The following is a 23,860-nucleotide window of genomic DNA, read 5'->3' on the forward strand; positions in this document are numbered from 1 at the left end:
ATCATGATACATTACAGTTACACCCCCCAACCCCACCTGGAAGAATGCAAGGACAAAAGGAAATGAGTCGAATGATTGTAATATATTCAAATACATGAATCAAAAATATATACATATATAAAGATATTCACACTATAAACAAATATATACACCAAGAATACAAGTCCAAGGGATTCCACCATCATAGTCCGTGGACCACTGGGCCCAAAATGCATGGGCGAGGCCCACACTCAATACCCGAACAAGACAGAGAGAACACTGCTGGGCCATCAGATAGAAATAAAACAGGCACCTCAGGGGGAAGGGAAGGGGGGCACCTCAGCCGGATGAGTGCACAACGCCAGATCCACGAGGGGGCTCCATGCCCACTGCTTTATCCTGCGGAGTGCAAAGCCACAGTCTCTCAAGTCCCTATAGTGGGTGGGTTGTCCACTGCTTTATCCTGGGTAGTGCAAAGCCACAGTCTCTCAAGTCTCTACAGTGGGTGGGTTTCCCACTGCTGCATCCTGGGGAGTGCAAAGCCACAGTCTCTCAAGTCTCTCCAGTGGGTGGGTTACCCACTGCTTTATCCTGGGGAGTGCAAAGCCATAGTCTCTCGTCTCTACAGTGGGTGGGTTGCCCACTGCTTTATCCAAGGGAGTGCAAAGCCACAGTCTCTCAAGTCTCTACAGTGGGTGGGGTTGCCCACTGCTGCATCCTGGGGAGTGCAAAGCCACAGTCTCTCAAGTCTCTCCAGTGGGTGGTTTGCCCACTGCTTTATCCTGGGGAGGGAAAAGCCACAGTCTCTCAAGTGGATAACAGTCTCCACTGGTTCAGGAGGGGGCTTTGTGCCAAGAGTGCTTCATCCTGCCAAGGACTGAGGTAGTGAATGTCATTCTCCACTGGTTCTAGAGGAGGCTTTGTGCCCAGAGTGCTTCATCCTGCCAAGGACTGAGGTAGTGGATGCCTTTCTCCAATGGTTCTGGAGGGGGCTTTGTGCCCAGAGTGCTTCATCCTGCCAAGGACTTTGGTAGTGGATGTCATTCTCCACTGGTTCTGGAGGGGGCTTTGTGCCCAGAGTGCTTGATCCCACTGGTTCTGGAGAGGGCTTTGTGCCCGGAGTGCTTCATCCTGCCAAGGACTGAGGTAGTAGATGGATCTCTCCACTGGTTCTGGAGGGGGCTTTGTGCCCAGAGTGCTTCATCCTGCCAAGGACTGAGGTAGTGGATGCCTTTCTCCACTAGTTCTGGAGGGGGCTTTATGCCCATAGTGCTTCATCCTGCCAAGGACTGAGGTAGTGGATGGATCTCCCCACTGGTTCTGGAGGTGGCTTTGTGCCCAGAGTGTTTCATCCTGACAAGGACTGAGGTAGTGGATGCCTTTCTCCACTGGTTCTGGATGGGGCTTTGTGCCCAGAGTGCTTCATCCTGCTCGTGGTGGCCTCAGTAGCGTTGGAATCGTTGGCGCTCACTGGCCTGCGCTGCTCGTTGCGGCGGTGTCCTGTTCCGCGGTGCTGGTGGCGGCAGTGTCCTTGGCAGTGGTGCTTGTTGCGTTGGTGTCCTGTTCCTCGTGCTGGTGGCGGCGGTGTCCTTGGCAGCGGTGCTGGTGGCGGCGGTGTCCTTGGCAGCGGTGCTAGTGACGGCGGTGTCCTTGGCAGCGGTGCTGGTGGCGGCGGTGTCCTGTTCAGCGGTGCTGGTGGCAGCGAAGTCCTGTTCAGCGGTGCTGGTGGCAGCGAAGTCCTGTTCAGCGGTGTCCTTGACAGCGGTGCTGGTTGCGGCGGTGTCCTTGGCAGCGCTGCTGGTGGCAGCGGTGTCCTTGGCAGCGGTGCTGGTGGCGGCGGTGTTCTTGGCAGCGGTGCTTGTTGCGGTCTTGTCCGCCGTGCAGGTTTTCCCAGACTTTACTGTGTCCCTTCCCCACCTTGGATGGTGGCACAGCTGTCTCCACACTCCCAACTATACCCCTGGGAGCTGCTTTGGTGGCAGACTTTTTTCCTCTCTCCCGCCGGGCACTGGCAAACTTTTTATGCTTTTGAGGTGGGGGACTGTCCGTGCTCTGGCGCCTTGCCACACTGGCTGCCCTGCTGCCTGACGCACTCCAGAAGCCGGTTACTACTGTCACCACTGTTCCCGCAGATGTTGTGGCTGAGGCGCTGGGTTGGGACCTGGAGAGGTGGGCCCTAGGAGACTGAAGGGGTGGGGGAGGTGAGGGAAAGAGGTCAAGATTGGACAGGAAAAGTTTTTTGGGCACACTGGGACGGGTAGATGGATAAAGAGTGGAGGAAGAGGTAGTGGTTGTAGGAGGTGTAAGTTTGCTGACTTTGGGAGAAGGTGCATGGGCTGGAGGCTGTCGTGAGGTGGATGGCTGTTGGGTGGGTGTGTGGCTGCGTTTGTGTACCTTGGGAGGTGGGCTCACAGACACACTGGGAGACGACACAGGGGATGTGTGAATGGTAGTGGGGGTGGTGAGTGCACGTGAGCGGGGTGTGGTGGTGGGTTTTCTGGTGATGGAGGTAGTGGCTGACGATATAGTGCATGCAGGTGTGAGTGGAGACGAGACAGGGAGGGAGGAGGGAGACGAGGAGGAGGGGGACACAGTGGAGGCAGTGGATGTTGGTATGTGTGCATCGGTATGATGCTTGTGTGAGTGCCTGTGGGATGTGTGGTGCTTATGTTTGCCTGAACTTCCCTTGTGTGTTGACGTGTGTGCATGCTGGTCTGATGGTGTGCTTGGGATAGGCTGAGGTACAGAGATTTGGGTCTGGGTGGAGGAAGTTGGAGGGGGGAGGCTAGAGACAGGGACAATGGCTGCCATCAGTGCTGAGGCCAGAGTCTGAAAATCTCGCTGCTGGGCTGCCTGACCAGAATGAATGCCCTCCAGGTATGCATTGGTTTGTTGCAACTGCCTCTCTACACCCTGGATGGCATTCAAAATGGGAGACTGCCCAACAGTGAGGGACCTGAGGAGGTCAATGGCCTCCTCACTGAGGGCAGCAGGGGTGACGGGGGCAGGGGCTGAGGTGCCTGGGGTGAAGGAGATGCCCACCCTCCTGGGTGGGCGGCCATGGGGCAAACGCTGAGGGGCTGCTGGGAGGGCGGTGATGGTAGGGGGGGTGGTGGCTGTACCTGTAGATGCGGGGCCACGGATGGGCCCACCACCGCAAGGGAGCTCCCATCAGATGAAGAGTCTGTATCGCTGGTCTCAGCTCCTGTCCCCGCCGTGGAGCTCCCCTCGCCCTCCGTCCCACTGGTGAATTCAGACTCTGTTGTGTCGCCCTCCAGGGCCATGTGGGATGCAGCTCCCTCCTGCTCCGGTGCCACTGCTCCTCTGTCTGATGATGCTAAGAACAGGGAGACCACAAAAAGGGGGGGGGGAGAAAGTAGAAAGACATGTTGAGTGCATGCAATACCGCTACCATTGGCGTACACTACAGACACAAAAGCCCCCTGCACTACGCCGTGCACTTGGAGTTCCCTATTCAATCACAGGGACCTGGGTTACAAGGCTATTCCTGATTGCTGCACACATGGATGTCACAAGAGCCTGACTAGGTGTAATTGGCTCTGTACACAGGTGGGGTGGGGTGCCACAGGGCCTGACTTCAGAAGGGACCTTGCCTACTAAACTCGCCGTGGCCTAGGGGAACCCACAGCCCACCTCCCCCACCCAGACACCTACAATGCGCGCTGAATCAGCTGAATGAGAGTGTACTCACCCCCTTGTCGCTTGAGGGCTGCTGTGATGCCCTCAAGCGCCCATCCAACTCCGGGTACGCCACCGTCAGGATCCGGAACATCAGGGGAGTCATGGTGCGATTGGCACCCCTCCCACGTTGGGAGGCCAGCCCCAGCTGGGCCTCTGCCGTCTTCATGCTCCAGCGGCGAATGTCCTCCCATCTTTTCCGGCAGTGGGTGCTCCGTCTGTGGTAGACCCCCAGGGTCCGGACTTCCTTGGCGATGGCACGCCAAATATCCTTCTTCTGGTGGCCACTGACCTACAGGAATAGTACAGGGGAAAAGGAGAAGATATAACCGTCTGCACGTCACAGTCATTGGCCCGAATCCGTACCGTGCCATGACGCACATGCACTCACCGTAGTTTCATGCACGCCTCATTCTCCCCCCCATCTTTCATCCACACCACTCCAAACAGCCATTGCCCATACAGCATGCTCACAGTGTACTCACCTGTTTGTCTAGAGGACCGTAGAGTAGCGTATACTGGGGGAGGACCCCATCCACTAGTTTCTCCAACTCCTCGGTGCTGAAGGCAGGGGCCCTTTCCCCAGACACACGAGCCATTGTCTCTTCCAGATTGAGGTCACAGCAGCACTTGCAGTGTAGGTCCTCTTCTGTCGAAGATCAGGTATCAAGTGATTGGACAGAGAGAAAATGGCAGTCACGTCCGCGGCGGTGCGTACCGTCACCGCCGGCGTACATCGTCATTGGCTCCTGGGACCCATAGGGTCCAATGTTAACCAATGCAGGATTGCGCCGCGGTCTTTGACCGCCTACCGCGACGGTGTACAATGCCAGCACAGTTACCTCATATCCCCTTGTCCCACTTTACAGGCCAGGCAGCTGACATTTCAGGGGCCCACATGGCATTATTTTGGACTGCGTCACACATATCTAGGCCTTGCTTAAACACTAATACAGCCATATGTAGATTTGCAAACATTTTCCGATTAAGTTGTGTTTACGCACCTCAGAGTTGGTTGACTCTTTGCTCGCTGTTCTCCTCCATAGGCAATGTCCGCTGGGGCAGTTGAGGAGATGGCGGCATCCTCCAGTGTACAGACCGCTGGTGGACCTGTTGACAATAGAGAAGCGACGTGATCATCCCCTACAGACTTGATCATACCACAATCCTGGAACTGTGTGCCCAGTTGGAGCCAGACCTGATGTCAGCTATCCGCCATCCCACAGGAATCCTCCCTCTGGTGCAGGTCCTGTCAGTATTCCATTTCCTTGCAAGCGGGTCTTTTCAAACAACAGTGGCCATAGCATCAGGGATGTCCCAGCCTATGTTTTCCAACGTGTTGTCCAGAGTGTTGTCTGCCCTGCTGAAACACATGCGGAGCTACATCGTTTTCCCTCAGGTGGAGGATTTGCCTACAGTGAAAGGTGACTTCTATGCCCTGGGACATATCCTCAACATCATAGGTGCCATTGATGGGACACATGTGGCCTTGGTCCCCCCACGCAGGAGTGAACCGGTGTACAGAAACCAGAAGAGTTACCATTCGATGAATGTGCAAATGGTGTGTTTGGCCGACCAGTACATCTCCCATGTGAATGCCAAATTTCCTGGCTCAGTGCATGACGCTTTCATTCTGAGGAATAGCAGCATCCCTTATGTGATGGGGCAACTCCAGAGGCACCGTGTGTGGCTATTAGTTGAGGACATGGACCCTATACAGTGTGAATAGGTGTCCGGGTCTGGGGATGTCCCTATGAGTTAGTGTGTGTCTAACAGTTGTCCTTCACCATTTGCAGGTGACTCTGGTTACCCCAACCTGTCATGGCTACTGACCCCTGCGAGGAATCCCAGGACAAGGGCAGAGGAATGCTACAATGAGGCCAATGGGCGAACTAGGAGGATTATAGAGAGGACCTTCGTCCTCCTGAAGGCCAGGTTCTGGGGCCTCCATTTGACAGGTGGTTCCCTATTCTACTCACCAAAGAAGGTATGCCAGATCATTGTGGTCTGCTGTATGCTTCACAACTTGGCTTTGCGATGACAGGTGCCTTTTCTGCATGAGGATGGTCCAGATGGAGGTGTTGTGGCAGCTGTGGAGCCTGTGGACAGTGAAGACAAGGATGCAGAAGAAGAGGACTTAGACAACAGGAACACAGTGATCCACCAGTACTTCCAGTGAGACACAGGTAAGAAGAGAACACTGCCTGCTACATCTGATTTAATTCTACTACCTCTCATCTGTCTGTCATTTTCACCCAGTGTATGGTCACTAAGTACACATTTTTTCTTACGATTTCACAGATGTGGGTCCCACTGTGTGACATCTGCTTTGTTTCCGCATGGACTAGAGCTGTGGGACATAGGTATGTTGACAATACAATGGACATTGCTATTTCCCTCAGTTATTGCAAATACACAATTGTGAAAGCACAGACTGACTCCAGATTGTTTTGTGATTTAAGGGTGTTTATTTAAGGGCTAAATAGTGGAGGGGGTTGTAAAAGGGTCAGGGGTGATGGTGGAGGAATGTCCATGGCAAAGTCCAGTCTATTAGTCTCACAGGTGCATTGTCCAAAGGGGCATAGGAAGTGGAGCTGGGTCAGTTTAAGTATGGATAGGGTGACAAAGTGGGACAGAAGGATGACATTCATGGTGGTCTCAATGGTGCCCAGGGTGGAATTGATGTATTTTAGTTCCTCCCTGAAGCCCAGATACTGTTCCTCCTGCAGCCGCTGGGTCTCCTGAAACTTGGCCAATACTGTTGCCATCGTCTCCTGAGAATGGTGATAGGCTCCCATGATGTTGGAGAGGGCCATGTGGAGAATGGGTTCCCTGGGCCTATCCTCTCCCTGTTGCACAGCAGCCCTCCCAGTTCCCCTGTGTTCCTTGGCCTCTGTCCCCTGAACCGTGTGCCCACTGCCACTGCCCCCAGGTCCCTGGTGTTGTTGGGGTGGTGGGTTAGCCTGGGTTCCCTGTAATGGTGGACACTGCTGCTGATTGACGTGTCCTGGGGACAGAGGGATGGGCCCGCTGGGTGGGTGCTGTGCTGGTGTTTCCAGAGGGGGGAAGCTCTGTAGTGGCCTGTGCCAGTGTGAGGGGAACCGACTGTCCCGAGGTCCCAGATGGGCCGGGCTGGTCATCTAGATCCAGTTGGACAGAGCTGCTGTCATCACTGTGGGCCTCTTCTGTGGGTGGAGTGGACATGTCTGGACCCTCCTGTCCAGTAACGTTGGGTAGGGGTCCGGCAGGGGTGTAAAGGCATGATTATTGCGTCTGTGTGTGCCACGGTGTGCAATGGGTGGGTGACCCTGTACCCCAGTGCTTGCATTCCTGTGTAGAACCTTGTGTGATAATGGTTTAGGGGGGTGTATGGGTATGTGCAGTGGACATGCTTTGGTGATGGGTGTCCATGCTTTGGTGTTACATGCAGGGCTTGGGTTTGGGATGTGTGGTTTGTGATATTGGGACATCCGTGAGGAGTTGGAGTGTTGGGGGTGAGGGCGAGGGTGGGGGTATGTGATAGCATGCAGATGGGTGGGGGATGAAGTAGTAAAAGATTTGCCTTACCAGAGTCCATTCCTCCAGCTACTCCTGCGAGGCCCTCAGGATGCAGTATAGCCAAGACCTGCTCCTCCCATGTAGTGAGTTCTGGGGGAGGAGATGGGGGTCCACCGGCAGTCCTCTGAACCGCAAGGTGGTGTCTTGAGACCACGGAACGCACCTTCCCCCGTAAGGCGTTCCTCCTCTTTCTGATGTCATCCCTAGTTCTTGGGTGCTGTCCCACTGTGTTGACCCTGTCCACGATTCTTCGCCATAGCTCTATCTTCCTAGCTATGGTGGTGTGCTGCACCTGTGATATGAATAGCTGTGGCTCTACCCGGATGATTTCCTCCACCATGACCCTGAGCTCCTCCTCAGAGAACCTGGGGTGTCTTTGCGGGCCATGGGGTGTTGTGGGTGATGTGTGGGGTGGTGTGTGTTGTGATGTGTGGGGTGATATTTAGAGGTGTGTTGTGTGAGGTGCTTGGATGTTGTTTGAGTGATGGGGTAGGGTGCCTGTGGATGCTATTGTTCTTTCTGGTGGTGTCTCTCTCTGGCCTTCTGTCGCAATTGTTGATGTAAGGGTTTGTGGGTGATGTGGGTGTGTGTTTTATATTGTATTGGATGTGTGGGAGTGGTGTGTGTATGTGTATCAGCTGTGTGTATTTCGAATTGTCCAATGTGGATGTGTTTTGTAAATGTGTGTGTATTTTGAGTGCGGCGGTGTGTACCGCCAATGGAATACCGCGGTTGAAATACCGCCGCGTGGATTCGTGGGTCATGATAGTGTGGGCGTATTCCTGTTGGCGTGACAGTGGAGGTTTTGTTATCGCCAGTTTATCACTGACCTTTGGTGTGGCTGACTTGTGTGGGTGTCTGGATTTTGGCGGATTCCGAGCTGTGGGTCATAATGACCGTGGCAGAATTCCGCGGCGGTGTGTTAGTGGGCTTCTGCACAGCGGTAAGCGGCTTTTACCGCCAATGTTGTAATGAGGGCCATAGTTTATTATTGTTTCATTTGTTAAAGGTCATTTGCAGTGGCGGCTGCTGGCGGGGGGTGGGGGGCGATGCTCCTCTGCCCTAACAAAGGAGCCACGCCTGGTTATACTTACATACCTGACAACAGTAAAGAGATAAGAAGATAATTGATAACATGACTGATTTGAAACAGGACCTGAATATACATCTTGTAAACATGTAATGTCTATGGGAGCTCGAGTAATGTCACTCTTCCCTATCTTACCTGAGGACAGCCTTAGTGTTAGTTATAGCCATTGACATGCCAGGCAAATATTAATGGTGTTGCTGCAGTCTCTTACACTAACAGGTGCAACAGCCTTGTAGAGATGATATGGAAACAAATCCCTCCTCCTGACCGTACCTACCAGATAGTAGATGGATGCACAACTAGAGGCCTCATCAAAAGATGGGAGATGGACTCTTGGGGCTTTGGTGCATTTGTGCACTGTCAAGTTGTTGACCTGAATGGAAATGCCTTTGAGCATTGCATTCTACTCTAACAACTACTCTTGTTTTCTACCATCCTCCAACCCAACCCCAGTGTTCCTTAAATAGCTGCAAGTCTACTTGAGTGATCTTACATCAGGAAAAGGTTGTTGCGATATCAGCGGATGTGAATGAAGTAGGGCTTTGCCTGAGAGAGGAATGGACGAGGCAGGGACCCTTGTCTGCATTGATTATCGGCTCAAAGATTTATCTTCTGATGTAAAAAACAAAGGGCCTCATTGCGAGTCTGTCCTAGAGAGCGGCAGTCCAACCGCCACATTACAACCCTGGGGATCATAGTGCCAGGGGACCTCTGCCACTGTCAGGAATGTGGTTCACGACTGGTTGACTGAAGTTCGAGTTGTGCTCAACTACTGTGGCACTCAACTCAGACTTCTGTCTCTGGGTTTGTTGTGGAAATGTGGCTGTCTTAAACTGGGTTTTAGTGTTAGATATGGAAGGACACAAGGACTACAATAGCACAGTCCTGACACCCCATCCCTCAGAGCCCAACTTTAGTGTGGCCAAAGGCTTTCCCCATTTTGAAGATGCCCAAAGTGGGTAGAGTTGGCCCTGGAATCTTTTACCCCATTGGTTAGAGCATGCAAAGGAGTCACTCCCACCCATTAGCTGGTGTCAGGTATAAATGTGGCACCTCCAGGCACCCACTGCAGAATATTTATTGGACCTGCGGAAGACCAAAAGAAGACTCGACCTACTGTTTGTGACCTGAGAGGAGCCCTGAAGGACTGGACCTACCCTCTTGTACCCTTCTTGTAGAACAAAGAAGTGCACTGCAAGGATCAGCTGGCTGACCTATGTGGCTCCAGGGAGGCAACAATCTGCAAGACCCTTTGCCTAGAAGTACCCAGCTGACCAGTGACAACTTGACCTGGTCTGGACTCTGCTGTTGGTATCTGTCTTACACCATGTGAGTTTCTAAATATGTTGCCTGATGTCCTGAGGGCGTCTAGATGTGTACTCATCTGCTGAATCGAAACCTAAAGGACTAAGTCAAAAGATAAAATATTTGTCAAGGATGAACCTGAGTTGGTGTACTCGTTTCACGCTCAATTGCAGTCATCCTCATATTTCACCCAGGATCCCGAATACTGCAACCAATTACTTTGATTGGTGCTTTGTGCTCAAGGGTGCTGTTTCTACTTATAACTTTAAAATTCACATTTTTGGTTGCCATTATTGGCCAAGTCATTAAACCCTTGTATTCCTATGCTGAAAATCTCTTTAGAAGAAGTGCTCAGTTTGGTGGAATGACAGTAATGTACATGAGTGAGCGAGAGAAAAAGAGAGAAAGAAGCCAAGAGAGAGAGACAGAGAGACAGAAAGTGTGTGTGTGAGTGAGTGTGAGTGTGTGTGTGTGTGTGTGTGTGTGTGTATGCGGCCAAACCCAATATAAGACCATTATATGTTTTCTTCAATATATTAGTAATCAGATAAACATTTGGGAAGCCACCAGGGTGAATTAAGCAACAGGCAGTATAAAGATAGTGGGAGGAAGGCAGATGAGGAAAAGAGGGCGAGAACAACCAAATGTGAGAAGGCAAGGTGGTGAGTGGTGGCATTGAGAAGGCAAGGAAGGTAGCAGTGGGGAAGGCTGAGAGTTGAGAGTGATTCAAGTATCATCAGATGCAGTAAGGATTGGAAACTGGGTCTGACAACTAGTATTGAGGAAAAGGAGGATTACAGGCATGACAGGACGTCAACTAGCTTAAGTGATGGTTATTTCTGTTCACATTACCAGTGGCAGGAATCTTAAGGTTGCTTGGAGGACTCACTAGCAAACTTGTATACAAAGTGGACATCTTCCATGTGCCCTTATTCCGTGTGTTACTTTATCTTGCAGTTTAGGTGAGTACTGCAAACATACTGCTTGTTTTTATGTCACTACTTAACAAAATATGTGTACTCTTGGTGATTTGTAGTGCTGCACATTGGTAAGAGGCACATTCACTGCAGCATGTGGTATGCAGCAGGCAATTTATTACTAGAAATTCATTCATGTGTATCCTGGTGCACTAGATAGTGGAGGAGCAAGAAGTGAACACTATCAGTGTTGTACCCATGGCTCCGGTGGGAGTCGGTCATATTGTGGCTATAGGAAGGGAGTGGAGTCTGACGTATCACTGAAACAGGGTCATTCTACCTTTGAAAGAATTCAGTAAAAATTGCAATTACCTTCCATCGCATCATCATATATATATGGTAGGAGGTGGGCCCTCTATATAGTGTGCAAAGCCCAGTTGTCCAGCAGCTCCTCAGTGGCGATTGTTGGGTCCTGGGTACAGCAGGCAGGTTTGGTGCCTTTTCTTTGTGCAGCAGGTCCACAGATCTTGTGCCTTGGATCTTCTTTGTGTTGGTCTTCTTTGTGTCCTTCAAATCTGATTATCTGGTCTAGGTGTGCCCCCTAAGTGCTATATTTAGTGGCTGTTTTTAGGGGGAACCTGGTAGTGTCCAATGGGACACTTACGTTTGGGTGGTTATACCCACTATAGTGAGCACTTCCTGTAGGAAGGGTCACTTCCCTATCCGTGACTGGCTATTTTACTTCCATCTAAGATGGAGGAAAGTGAAATGGACTGTCCACCTCGCAAGCAACACCTTAGGGTGGTGCACGCCAGGTGGAGCCACCCCCTACTCGTTCTGTGTTTTCCCACCTTTGCTCCCACCTAAAGTGTGAGTTTGCAAAGAGGGTGGCCATTTGCTGCTAGCAGCAGGCCGGGGTGTCGAGTTTCAAAGGAAGTAAGCCCTTTGAAGCTTAACGCCAGGACAGTGCACATTCCTGAGGGAGGGGGTGTTAGCACCTCTACCCAGGAAGGGCATTATTCTACAAACCAGAGAGACACAGCTCTCCCCTAAAGTTTGTAGATTTGGCATCTGGAGGTGGCAGGCTGGATAGAACCAGTCAACAACCATGCTAGGCTAGTTAGCTTTTGCAGGGGCACATCTAAGGTAACCTCTGGGTACATTTAGGGATAAATCCAATACTGGTACCAGTTTCGATTTATCTTTGTGAGTTGTTTGATACCAAACAACTGAGGGTTCAGAGAGGCCATCATGTAGCTGGGAAACTTGTGTTGACCAGTGTCCACCACATGTATTAAAATGGCTGCTCTGTTCATTCACTATGTCCCAGGTTTAGCAAGGACACAGTGGAGGCATATTGCTCATGCAGATGTGCCCTCACGTATAATATGGTGCACCTGCCTTAGGGCTGTAAGGCCTGCCAGAAGGGTGTCCTACCCATAGTAAATGCAGTGTATGCTGGACAGGGCACACAGGCAGTGTGCCATGTCGAGTTTGTGTTTTATGTTTGCACCTGGACACTCTGCCTGCAATGGCAGTGCTGGGTGCATCTGATGCGTGACCCTAGAGGGTGGCACAATCAGTGTTGCTGCCATCAGGGGCCTATCCAAAGTACCCCATGCCCTGGGTACCTAAGTATCCTTTCATTAGGGACTTATAGTGGTAGCTAAGGATGTATCCAATTGTTCCAATGCATTGCAACAGTTTTAGTGAAAGAGCTCTGGTCCAGGGAACCTGGTTAGCAGGGGCCCTGTGCACTACAGTTTCTAGGCTACATCATACATCAGGTAACAAGAGGGGGCTAACCATGTCAAAAAGAGGCCTTTTCTCACATATATAATAATATGGAATATAGGTTGTTAGACAAAATGTCTGTTAGCTGATTATGTCAATGTTGTTTAAGAAAGCCCTGCATTACAAACAGGCAGGGATATGAAACATGTTACTTACCTGTAACAATCAGGTTACAGTTCAGTTTGTAGTGCTGTTTATTCACATGCTGTGCACATTTCTACCATCGAGCCTTGGGCATGGATGCTGCCAGTTGTTTTTCTTCAAAGAAAAGGTTTCAAGATGACTTGTGGTACCGCCACTGAAACCCACAATGCACAAGGATATAGACTCTATCTTTGGCTGTGTTTTCGTTTAAGGGTCAGTGTGCAGAGACGTAGAGGTGCAGAGATGTAAATCTGTAAAGTCTGTTTGCTAGCAGATAAGCAAGCAATTCGGGGATGTGGCAAGGCACATGTATTCTACAGCACAATGGGCTGCAAACTGATTTTTACAGGTAAAGTTTTACATTTGATCCAGTGTTGCTGTAGATCACATACTGTGCATACAGTCAAAGATGTTTGGAATAAAGATGTAAGCATTCACTTGTGTCTCTTGTAGTACATGAATGTCTACACATTAGTGCTTAGTGAATATGTAGAGAGAAGACACTGTAGCAGCTTTACAAATGACTGCATGCAGGATATTGCTTAGGAAAGCTTTAGTGGCTCTCTTTTAGCGAGCTGGATCTGCTCTACACACAGAGCATAGTGTGTACTTGGGTTTGGCATAGCAAAACTTAATATATTTGACAGTATAATTGGGCAGGCCTGCCTTGGAGTTGGTTTTCCTAGGTGAGGCTGATGAAACATACAAAGAACTGCATGATTTTCCTGACAGATTTTATAGGTCTGATGCAACACATACAAATTATTTTAACGTCTTGCATGTGCAATACTCATTCCAATACAGACAGGGATTGAGGGAAGAAGGGAGGGTAAATCAATTGTTTGACTGACATGGAAGGTGAGATGACCTTTGGCAAAAAATTAGAGTCTGTTCTCAGGACAACTTTATTCATTTGTATAAATGGCTCTTCAACTGTCAGAGACTGTAACTTACTTACCCTGAGGAAAGAAATGATCGCAATGAGGAATGCTGCATTCCAAAAAAGGAACTGCACTGGACATGAATGTAATAGTTCAAACTGAGGCCCCATAAGCAGCATAAGAACAATGCTTAAGTCTCATGACAAGACCGATAGTGTTCTTGGTGGATTTACCCTTTTTTAGGTCTTTCATAAAAACTTTAGCAAACAGGATTTTGAAGATGGACTGATGCTCCCATTGTTGGAAGTAAGCGGCTAGTATGACTGTGTTTTAATGAAAGAGTAAGCTAGTCTGCCTTTTCTAAGAGGTTTGTGTGGCACAGATGACCCTGATATTGCTTTGAAACTTTGGGCACAATGCTAGTGTGGATGTATGTATTATACTGATTTTATAGCACACTAATCCTCTGAGAGGGTACTCGGGTGCTTGGGCAGTTGTGAAGGTTTGTGGTCCCCAATGCCTTGTATGAAGAGCCAGGCCTGAGGGAACTAGCTCCATGTCTTGGGTGCAATGAAGTAGAATGAGCAACCTCCAGTTTTGAATTTGAAGATGCGAGGAATGTGTGCGAGTGAGTCAGAGTGTAGGTTTCTGCTAGGTTGGTGAAAGGGTATGCAGCTGTTCAAGTATTATGGTCTTGTGTGTGCAGGGCTTTGTATTTGTGTATGAGAAGTTTAAATTGGCTGCACTTGTGAACAGGGAGCTAGTGAAGTTTCTTGAGGAGTTGTGTGATGTTGGTGAGTTGTGGGAGGTGGAGTATGCAGTGGTGTCATGGATGGCATGGAGTCTGTGTAGGAGTTGTTCCAGCATAGAAAGTGTTATCGTACTCCGGTCTGCTGGTGATGAGTATTTGTGTGGTGGTCTGTCTGGTGTTTTGAGGCATCCATTTCAATTTTTTTGAAGCACACGTACAATGTGAAAGTAGGAAGTGCACACTACATGGACTTGAGCCACCATGTTGAGCGTCTCATTTACGATGATCCCTAGATTTATTGTGTGGCTCGTGGATGTTGGTTCTAGCTCCAATGACCACCAGCTGGTGTCCCATTGGGATGTGTTCTTTCTGAAGACCAGTACTTCCATCTTGTTGGAGTTAAGCTGCATGCAGTTGGTTCACATCCAGTCTGCTACCATGGTCATGCAGTTGGTTCTGACAGTGGTTGTTTTGTTCATTAGAGAGAGGATGAGTTGACTGCTGATGACATAAGACATGACGGTGATGTCCTGTGATTAGATGATGTTGGCGAGCAGGATCATGCATATTGACATTTTTTGTAGCAGTGTGTCCTGTGGCTGCCTTGCCCAGATGGGGCCTATAAGGATTAGTGTCACTGGTCTTTGCCACATCTTTCTCATACCATATGAACTTAAGTGGTGGGAGGGACAAGCTTAAACAAATATCATTGACCAATTGATCCATAGTGCATTGCACATAGATTGTGGGTGTGGGTGCCTCGAGGTGAAGCTTTGGCATTCTACATTCTTACATCAGGTGGGGTCCCTCAATTGTGAAGTTATTGTTGGAGCACCTGGACCCTGGTCTCCCATTCTTGTGTTTGTTGGTGCATTCTGCAAAACAGATCCACAAAGTTGTTGTTCATTCCTTAGAGGTTTTCCACTAGAAGGAGGATCTAGTGATGAAAGGCCCAGTGCCAAATTGTTTGTTTTAGATTGGACAAGTGTGTTGACTGTTTACCACCTTGCTTTCACAGGTAATACATGGTTGGCATATTATCTGTACGAATGAGCATTCTTGTTGCAAATGAATTGAGATGTGCTCTCAGCACTAGCTGAACTGCCAACATTTCCAGTTCATTACTGTGCAGTTGCTGGACCTCTAGTGACTACCAGAGTTAAATTGAGAGATGGGGCATGTGTGTGACCTGCCACATGAGGGCGGTGACTGTGTTGTTGATGACTTTGGTTGGAGGTAGAGGAGCAACCCCCCAGTAACAAGTTATTGTTGTTTCACCATTGCAGTATGTCCTGGACACTGGGCTCCACCAGCACTACATTCTTCCTCTGCCTAGTTCTTTAATACCATTGTTTTGACAGACAGCCTTATACAGGGGGTATGTTACAATCTAATACGTGGCACTACGTAAATGCAATAGACCATCATTCTCAACAGTTTCCTTATCCTTCTCATTGTTAGAGGATGTAATGTCTGGTAAAGGGAAAGCAGCTTTTCTAATGCTAACAGTATTTCTTTGAGAGGGTAGGGTTTTACCTATAACTATACTTTGTGTAGGTCCCATAAACAACTGTGTTTTTTGGGGCAAAGGTTGGATTTTGTGGCACTATGGATGAAACCCAATGTGTGGAGGAGTAAAATGGCTTTTTAAATGTGAGCAAGACATTGCACTTGGCTGCTGCTCTTTACCATCCAAATATAAGAATAAATGAATGCCAGTGCAGCAAAGAGGTGCTGTCCACTGCCAGGCATTTGTTAAACAACAGTGGGAGCAGTTGTAACTTCAAATGGTAGAACTTTCAACTGATAATGAACTTCTCTTACCACAAACCCTGAGTAATGTTGGTGAGCCGGGAGAAAGGGAAAGTCGAAATAGGCGCCCTTAAAATTGATGACCGGCATGAACTCCTCCATGCAGAACAGTGGAATGGCATTTTTGAGTGTAGTAATTTTGAGATGCTGTTGGAGTGCTCTGACATGATATATCAATTGTGCAGTAGAAGGTTGAGCATCAGCTGGAACATGCCATCTTTCTTGGGGATGAAAAATTACAGACTCTGTTTCATCAGTGCTGTTGAGGGGCTGGTTCGATAGCTCCCCTTTGGAGCAACGTTTCCACTTTCTCTTGCAGAAGCCATTTGTGGTCTTAATTGATGCTGTGCCAGCATGGTGACATATTTGGTGATGTGTTGTGGAAAACTAGACAGTACACATGGGAAATGATTAAAACCTCCCACTGGTTCACCGTCATATCCTCCTGCTGGGGAAGGAATAGCTTGACAGATGGTGAATTACAGTGGGGAATGTGTTATGAAAGGTCATTTGTTGAACACCAAAGAGCCCTTATTCTGGGCAATTGTGGCCTTTCTCTGGCTAGTTCCATGCAATCCACCTCTGGAGTATGTTTTGGTGGTCTGTGTCAAGAAAGAACTACTATGCATGTGGCTGCTGTTTTTGCCGCCACATGCATTTGCAGGCAGTGGGTGTTTTCTGACGGTGCCCTTTCTGAGGCTGGTTTTATATAGTGTCCATGATCTTCACCATTCCTGTGCCTTTTCAATGTTAACCAGCATGAAATTCACCTGTTGGTAGAAGAGATTTTATCTGTCAAAGGGCAGGGAGATGAAGTGATTTAGGACCTTCAGGCAGAGGCCAGACAGTCTTAGCCAAGGATGTCTGCCAAAAAGGGCAATGGTGTTTACATCACTTGAGGATGTGTCAACAACATCAAGGGCACACCTGATGTTGATGTTTCAAATCCCTGTTCCTTCTGGAACAATTTTTCTGTCTCTTTCGTAACTGCTTGTGAGAAGCTGGCCTGGTTTGTAGTGGGTACCAGAGGCACTTACACCTTAAACCAGGTCCAGTGATCCACCTTAGTGAAATGTAGGCCGTGTCTAGCAGCTTAGGCTGTCTAGAGGTAGCTGTAGCAGAGCAGCCAAGGCTGAACTAGGAGACATGCACACATGCAAAGCTCTTGCAATACCGCTATAGCCACATAGTACTTATACACAAGAAAAGACAATACTCAGTGTTACCAAAAATAAAGGTACTTTATTTTAGTGACACATGGCCAAAAATATCTGGGAGGCTATACTCCCTCTGGAGGTAAGTATTATACACAATATATACACTGGTAACCAAAATCAGGTAAGTAAACAGTCATAGAATAGTGGAAACAGTGAAAAACACAATTGGTTGCAATGGGCCTAGGGGCAACACAAACCATATACTAAAATAGTGGAACCCGAATGTCGGTCTCCCCCCTAGGCAAGTGTAGTGTGCTGGGAGGTGTTGGGGGTATAAGAAAACACCAAAGGTAAGTAAATTACCCAGCTCCAGAGCACAGGAAAACAAGAGCAAAGTACAGCAAGGTCTCTCAGAACACACTAGAAGTCGTGGTAAAGGATTACGCAAAAGCCAAGCAAGACTGCAAGAAACCAACTATAGATTCCTGGACCTGAAGACCTGTGGAGAGAGGAGACCAAGTCCAGAAGTCAATGAAGAGTCCAGGAAGAACAGGAGCCCCAGCTAACCCGGAGGAAGGTGCAAAAGTGGATTCTCTGGTTGAATAAAGAAGTCAGAAATGCACTAAAGAAGACAGCTGCGGTTTCCTGCTTGGTGTAAGAGATGTCCCACGATGAGTCATTGGATGCAGGCTGGTTTTCGTCGTTGGATCCCGGTAACAAGCATTGGCTCACGCAAATGTCACAATAAACGGGAAAAGGCGCTACCTGGGCCCAGGAGGGACTGGGGTGCTCCAACTCAGACTGGGGAGACAGAGCGGGCTCCCAGCACTTTAGAAACCCCGCAGAGGACCAGGCAGCACCCGCAGGAGTCCCAGAACACGGGGACTAAGGAGATGCAAAATGTGATTGTCGTAGCATTACACAAAGGGATCCCACGCTGCCGGAGACAAACTCAGGGAGCTGAGCGTCAAAGGATAGAGTGCTGGGGAACTGGGCTTTGCTGTGCATGAAGGATTTCTGGAAGAAGTACACAAAAGCCCAAGGAGCTGCAGAACACTGGGGTACTGCTCAGCACGGGGAGGCAAGTCCTTACCTCCACCAAATTTGGACAGCTGGACCTTTGGACAGTCAGGGTCACTTCGGTCCACCACCTGCGTTCCAGGGATCACGCTCGTCAACAGGAGAGGAGTCCCAGAGTACCAGTTGTTGTTGCAGAGAGCTGCCTGCTGAAGCAGGGAAGTGACTCTGTCACTCCCCTGGAGATTTGTTCGGTCCTGCTGGTGAGAAATGAAGGACCTCAGAGTCCTCAGAGCGTGCACAACCTAGAAACTGTTGCAGTTCTTGGCAGGAATTGAATTTGCTGAGTTGCAGTAGCCTTCTTGGATACTTTGCTGCAGTTACAGTTTTCCTGGAGCAGTCGGCGGTTGATCCGACAGTTAGAAGCTGAAGCAGAGGATGCAGAGGAGTCCTGGTGGAGTCTTGCGATCTGTATCTGAGGAAACACCCACAGGAGAGACCCTAAATAGCCCTCAGAGGGGGATTGGTCACCAAACCAAGTAGGATCAGGAGGGGTCTCTGATGTCACCTGCTGGCACTGACCACTCAGATGCTCCCAGAGTTCACTAATCATTCTGAAAACAAGATGGCAGAACCCAGTGACACTCTGGAGGAGCTCTGGACACCACCCCGGGGTGGTAATGGACAGGGGAGTGGCCACTCCCATTTCCTTTGTCCAGTTTCATGCCAGAGCAGGGCCTGGGGTCCCTAAACCGGTGTAGACTGGATTATGAAAGGAGGGCACTGTCTGTGCCCTTCAAAGCACTTCCAGAGGCTCAGGGAGGCAACCCCTCCCTGCCTGTAACACCTATTTCCAAAGGGAGAGAATGTAACATCCCTCTCCTAAAGGAAATGCATTGTTCTGCCTTTCTGGGATTGACCTGCTCATGTTCCAGGAGGGCAGAAGCCTGTCTGTGAGGTGGCAGCAACTGGGACTGCAGTGAAAACCTCAGAAGACTGGTATGGCAGTACTATGGGTCCATGGTGGTGCCCCCAGGGTGCATGGAATTGCCCCCCTAATACAGAATCTGATTGGGGTACACTTTCTAAATCCTAGACACCTCACATGGCCATATTTGGAGTTACCATTGTGAAGCTACATATATGTATTGCCCTATATGTAGTGCACACTTATAATGGCGTCCCCGCACTCACGAAGTCTGGGAAATTGGTGCTGGACAACGTGGGCGCCCCTCTGCTAGTGCAGGGGTGCCATCACACACAGTAACTTTGCACCAAGCCTTCAGGAACTGAAGGTTAGACATATAGGAGACTTATAAGTTACCTGGTGCAGTGAAAATGGCTGTGAAATAGTGTTTTCACTATTTCACTCAGGCTGCAATGGCAGTCCTGAAGAAGTGTTTGTATGAGCTCCTAATGGATGGCAAAAGAAATGCTGCAGCCCATAAGGATCTCCTGGAACCCCAATGCCCTGGGTACCTAGGTACCATATACTAGGGACTTATAAGGGGGGTCCAGTATGCCTATTTGGAGTGGAATAGTGGGTTACCAGAATGTAAGTACAAATTTGGAACCAGAGAGAGCAAAAGCACTGGAGTTCTGGTCAGCAGGACTCCAGTGACACAGTCAAGCATACTGACAAAACAGTAAAACATACTGACATGTAGGCCACAAACTATGAGCACTGGGGTCCTGGCTAGCAGGATCCCAGCGAGACAGTAAAAACACACTGACAAACAGGCCAAAAATGGGGGTAACCATGCTAGAAAGAGGCTACTTTCTCACACTGCTTGATTAGCTCCTCAATTTCCTCCCATCAATATCTTTCATACCTAGAGAGAAAGCTGACAGAGATGGCAATGTGCCATTATATGGAACTGCCACCACTTACCAAAGGCACTGATTTTCTTGTTCTGCTTATCTGGTGAAGGTGTATCATCTGTGGCCTCAGGGAATGCCCTCTTGCATACTCGTGTATAATAAGGGAGTCGGGTGGTCCATGTCAACAAATGTAGATAGGCTCTTGGGGGACTGCCCTCTATTTTTCTCCATTTGGGCTGTGACAACACTTGTTTCCACTAAGTATTTGAAGTTTTCAGCTGATCACTTCAACAAGCTTTTAAGAATGGGGAGCTATTTAAGAGAACATTCCCTTTTCTGAGCGGATCTCAGTGAAGATACCCTCTTCTTCCACAAGGTGTTTAACTTTCTAATGGTCTGCCGTCCACCTAGGTGGGGAGGATTTCACAAAATATGACTCCATAGATGGGTCATTTGGAGGGTTCCATTATAAGCACAGGGATATAGGCATGAGGGTTGTCGTGTGGCCTTGGATGTTTTTCAGTCGGTTCCTGGTTTGAATCTATATGGTTAGAAACAACTGTGGAAGGTGCTAGTGACACTACTAGTGGTGGTTCATGCTCCCTATGCTTCTTCTTTGTAATTAGAAAAGCCCCAGGTTCCTCCATAATTGTCTTTTTTAAGGAAAGATGGTGATTTCTGGGATTGGTCTGATCTAATGATGGAGGTCATGCAAGGATGTGGCAGGAGTCAGGATGGGTATAAATTCTACTTTGTTGTGCATCTGGTTAATTCCCCTGGATTGTGGTCAGTTGGAGTTTAACTGGATTTCGAGTTTGAGGGTGTCTTCAGAGTTGAGCTTGGTTCTGAGACAGGCTAAGCAGACTCACAATGCTGAATCTGAGTATCTCGTTCGTGAGGATGGAGCTCAGAAGATGTAATTTGGGGTCGAGATGCCTCAGGAACAGTGGTGTGGCACTGACTGTCAATGCCTCTTTTTCAGCAGTTCAGGCTTTAAGGCTTAGCTCTCTCAGTGATATTACTTACCCTGGAGCTGAGGCTCCAATCGAGCTCAAGCACCAGATAAAGCATCCTCTGTATTCAAAACCCTAGGTGTTGTGTTTGTCCTGAGTATTGTTGTCATCGACAACCTTTGAGAAGTCAAAGTCATTAGAGAATCATATTCAATACCCGTGCACCCATGGCCTAACGGAGGCCTTACCTCTTTCAGCGTCTAATAAATACATTCGACTTCCTTGATGCACTGCCAGTGAATTGCTCAGGATAGCCTTGTCTCCACATTGAATAATATACCTGCTTTTGGTACTGGATAATTTTTCAGAACAACAGACCTTGCTTTACAACCTGAACTGGTGGACCTGTGGCACAATGGGAGACGGAGACCACAGACCCGATGTTGGTCCGAATACGGGTATTTGCTACTGGAGTTGGAACAAAATTTAAATGCTGTGTTCTTCGTGCACTGGGCTCACATACGTCATTCTAATTGGATCTGTCCCAGACTTCTTGATCCGATTTGGCTCCTCAGTCGTCTTATGAGGTCTGATGATGCAGCTGGTTGCAGCATAAAAATGTTGACCGAGGAAGCTATTTTTCCAGTATATTGATGTGGAGATTCTTATGTTTCCTGACTTTTATAGCACAAATGTTCCAGAGTACTCAAATATATCTCCAAACCAAAGGGGAAAAACAGTCTAAGCTCGAGGCTGTGACTTTGCGCATTGTGGGTTTCAGGGGAGGTATCACAAGTTACTTCAAATTTGAAATCTCTTCTTCGAAGAAAAACAACTTTCAATGTCTACGCCCAACGCAGGCTGTCAAGAGTGTATTCGGCGTTTAGTCTACAGCTGCCCATGCTGCAAATATTTCATTACTATATGAACACTATAAATGAAACAACACAACAAACAAAAGTACAAATGCAAACGCTACCACAATGGCTTGAAAATATTCATTGTTGTGATTTCCCAAGTCATATTTGATTTCTGTCTTTCATAAAAATAAATCAAAAATGGATGTTGTGCAAATCCTCGTCTTTAGATCTTTTTTTGTATAGACTTTGCTCAGTGCTAAGGTCTTTTAGGTGTTTATCTGAGCCCTAAAACGTAAGTTACCAACAGTAAGTTCAAACAGATCCTTCTTATCGTCCGGTTTCATGAAAAAGTGCCCTTGGGCTGTCACTCCAGAGTTTATCGATTGGCACAAGTCCAAGACTGCTCTGGGGTTTGGAAACAAGGTTTTCTGTATTAAAGGAAGAAACAATTGAAGTTTCCAGAAAGTGTCCGGAAAGATAGTATGAACCTCCAAAGTACTTTAAGAACCAAGGGCTGGTTTTTATAGAGTAGTTAGTTTCATTTCTCATTTTTCCTTGAATTTTTCATCCTGAAAGGATGAAAACTTATTTAAGAAAGTTCTTGTACGCACTGCAATCCTTTCAATAAGAGATCATTTCTGCTGGGGGAGGTGGATCCACATTTTCCCCGAAGGTTGGCTGTATCAGCTGTGGTGTTCCGTAACGGTAACGGGCATAGAAAGATGGTGGGCGCAGTGAATCCAATGGGAAGTGGGTGCGTACTGCAGTCTACAAAGAGATAAAAACAATTACGTGTGAAAGCATTGAATAAACAAAGTCAACATAAATACGCCAAGACTTGTAATAGATCAACAGTACAATAGAAAACAGAAAGAAACAAAACATCACACAACAGAAGTAGCAATAGACACGATCTCCAAGTGCACAAGGAAGGAAGGATATGACAAAATGACAATTATCTTTGAAAGACAGAGGTCAGAAACGTCCAACTTGATGGTTTGCCAAGCCTCACTTTGAAGTGAAGTTGCATGGGTGGCTTAAACGTGGGGCAGAGTCTTCTAACCAGTTCAAATCATTTTGGTTGCTATTAATGAACAGGTAACACTTCAACTGCTCAACGAAGCATACACCCTTCTATTTCGTCTGAGGTTACCGAAAGAGTTAAAGCGACCTTACAATATCCCCCTCACTGGTTGGGGGATTCATGGGTGAGAAGCTGTCTCAGATGAACCATCTTGTGCTCTGGAGAAGTTCCTTCATGGGAGGGGCAGAGGCAGGGCTCCTGCTGTAGGTCTTGATAAACAGGACATTAATTCAGGTTTGACTAGTGCAATGTTTATGAGTTATATTCATAACTTTAAAAAAAACTAAGTTTACTCGTTAAGGGGTAAACTAAACCAGCTGTTACATATTTACCTTTCCTTTATCTTGAGGAAAGAGTGAGTGGCAAACCGACATGTCTGTATTTAGTTCTTTTGTTCCTGTTTTGGGAAAACATGTCAAATGTTCAAGAGTTGTGTGGCTCTGTCAGAGATAAATCCCATACAATATCAAGCAAGCACACCTCAATATCCGGAAGTAACTCAAGCGACACCTCTAAAATTCCCTTCTCATTTCTCCTAAGGATCAGTTGACAATAATTAAACAAATCAAGTTCTTCACAGTTTCAGCAGCTTATCAAGTGGGCTCCAATAGAAAACGAAGAGACAAACTGAACTAAATAATCTATCACCACTCCAGTTAGTAAGTATAGTGGACCCATAAAAAAGAACTTCAAACACAATAAAAACAAACGCCCTCAACTATGTTAAAGGAAATTGAAGACAGGCTCTTAAATATGGCAAAAACTCTAGTAAACAAACCAACGGAATCCCTAGGTCCAAGTAAAGGTCATAGAGACCCCAAAATATTGAGGGCCATATTTATACTCCATTTGCGCCGAATTTGCGTCGTTTTTTTCGACGCAAATTCGACGCAAAACTAACTCCATATTTATACTTTGGCGTTAGACGCGTCTAGCGCCAAAGTTCATGGAGTTAGCGTCATTTTTTTGCATGAACACCTTCCTTGCGTTAATGATATGCAAGGTAGGCGTTCCCGTCTTAAAAAATGACTCCGATGC

The 23,860-nt window shown here is 48.0% G+C and overlaps 1 protein-coding gene across 1 annotated transcript in view; it reads right to left on the minus strand.

Moving 5' to 3' along the window:
• Window positions 1-21,864: 21,864 nt before the first annotated feature.
• The window catches only part of LOC138297076 (coiled-coil domain-containing protein 17-like), a 327,301-nt gene continuing 325,305 nt past the window's right edge, over window positions 21,865-23,860 (minus strand). Inside the window, exon 13 of the mRNA XM_069236583.1 lies at window positions 21,865-22,506. Within this exon, the coding sequence (XP_069092684.1) occupies window positions 22,360-22,506 (147 nt within the window). The 3' untranslated portion in view covers window positions 21,865-22,359. The remainder of the gene's footprint in view (window positions 22,507-23,860) is intronic.

This window comes from Pleurodeles waltl, chromosome 1_2, assembly GCF_031143425.1.
Source record: "Pleurodeles waltl isolate 20211129_DDA chromosome 1_2, aPleWal1.hap1.20221129, whole genome shotgun sequence".
Taxonomy (NCBI): Eukaryota; Metazoa; Chordata; class Amphibia; order Caudata; family Salamandridae; genus Pleurodeles; species Pleurodeles waltl.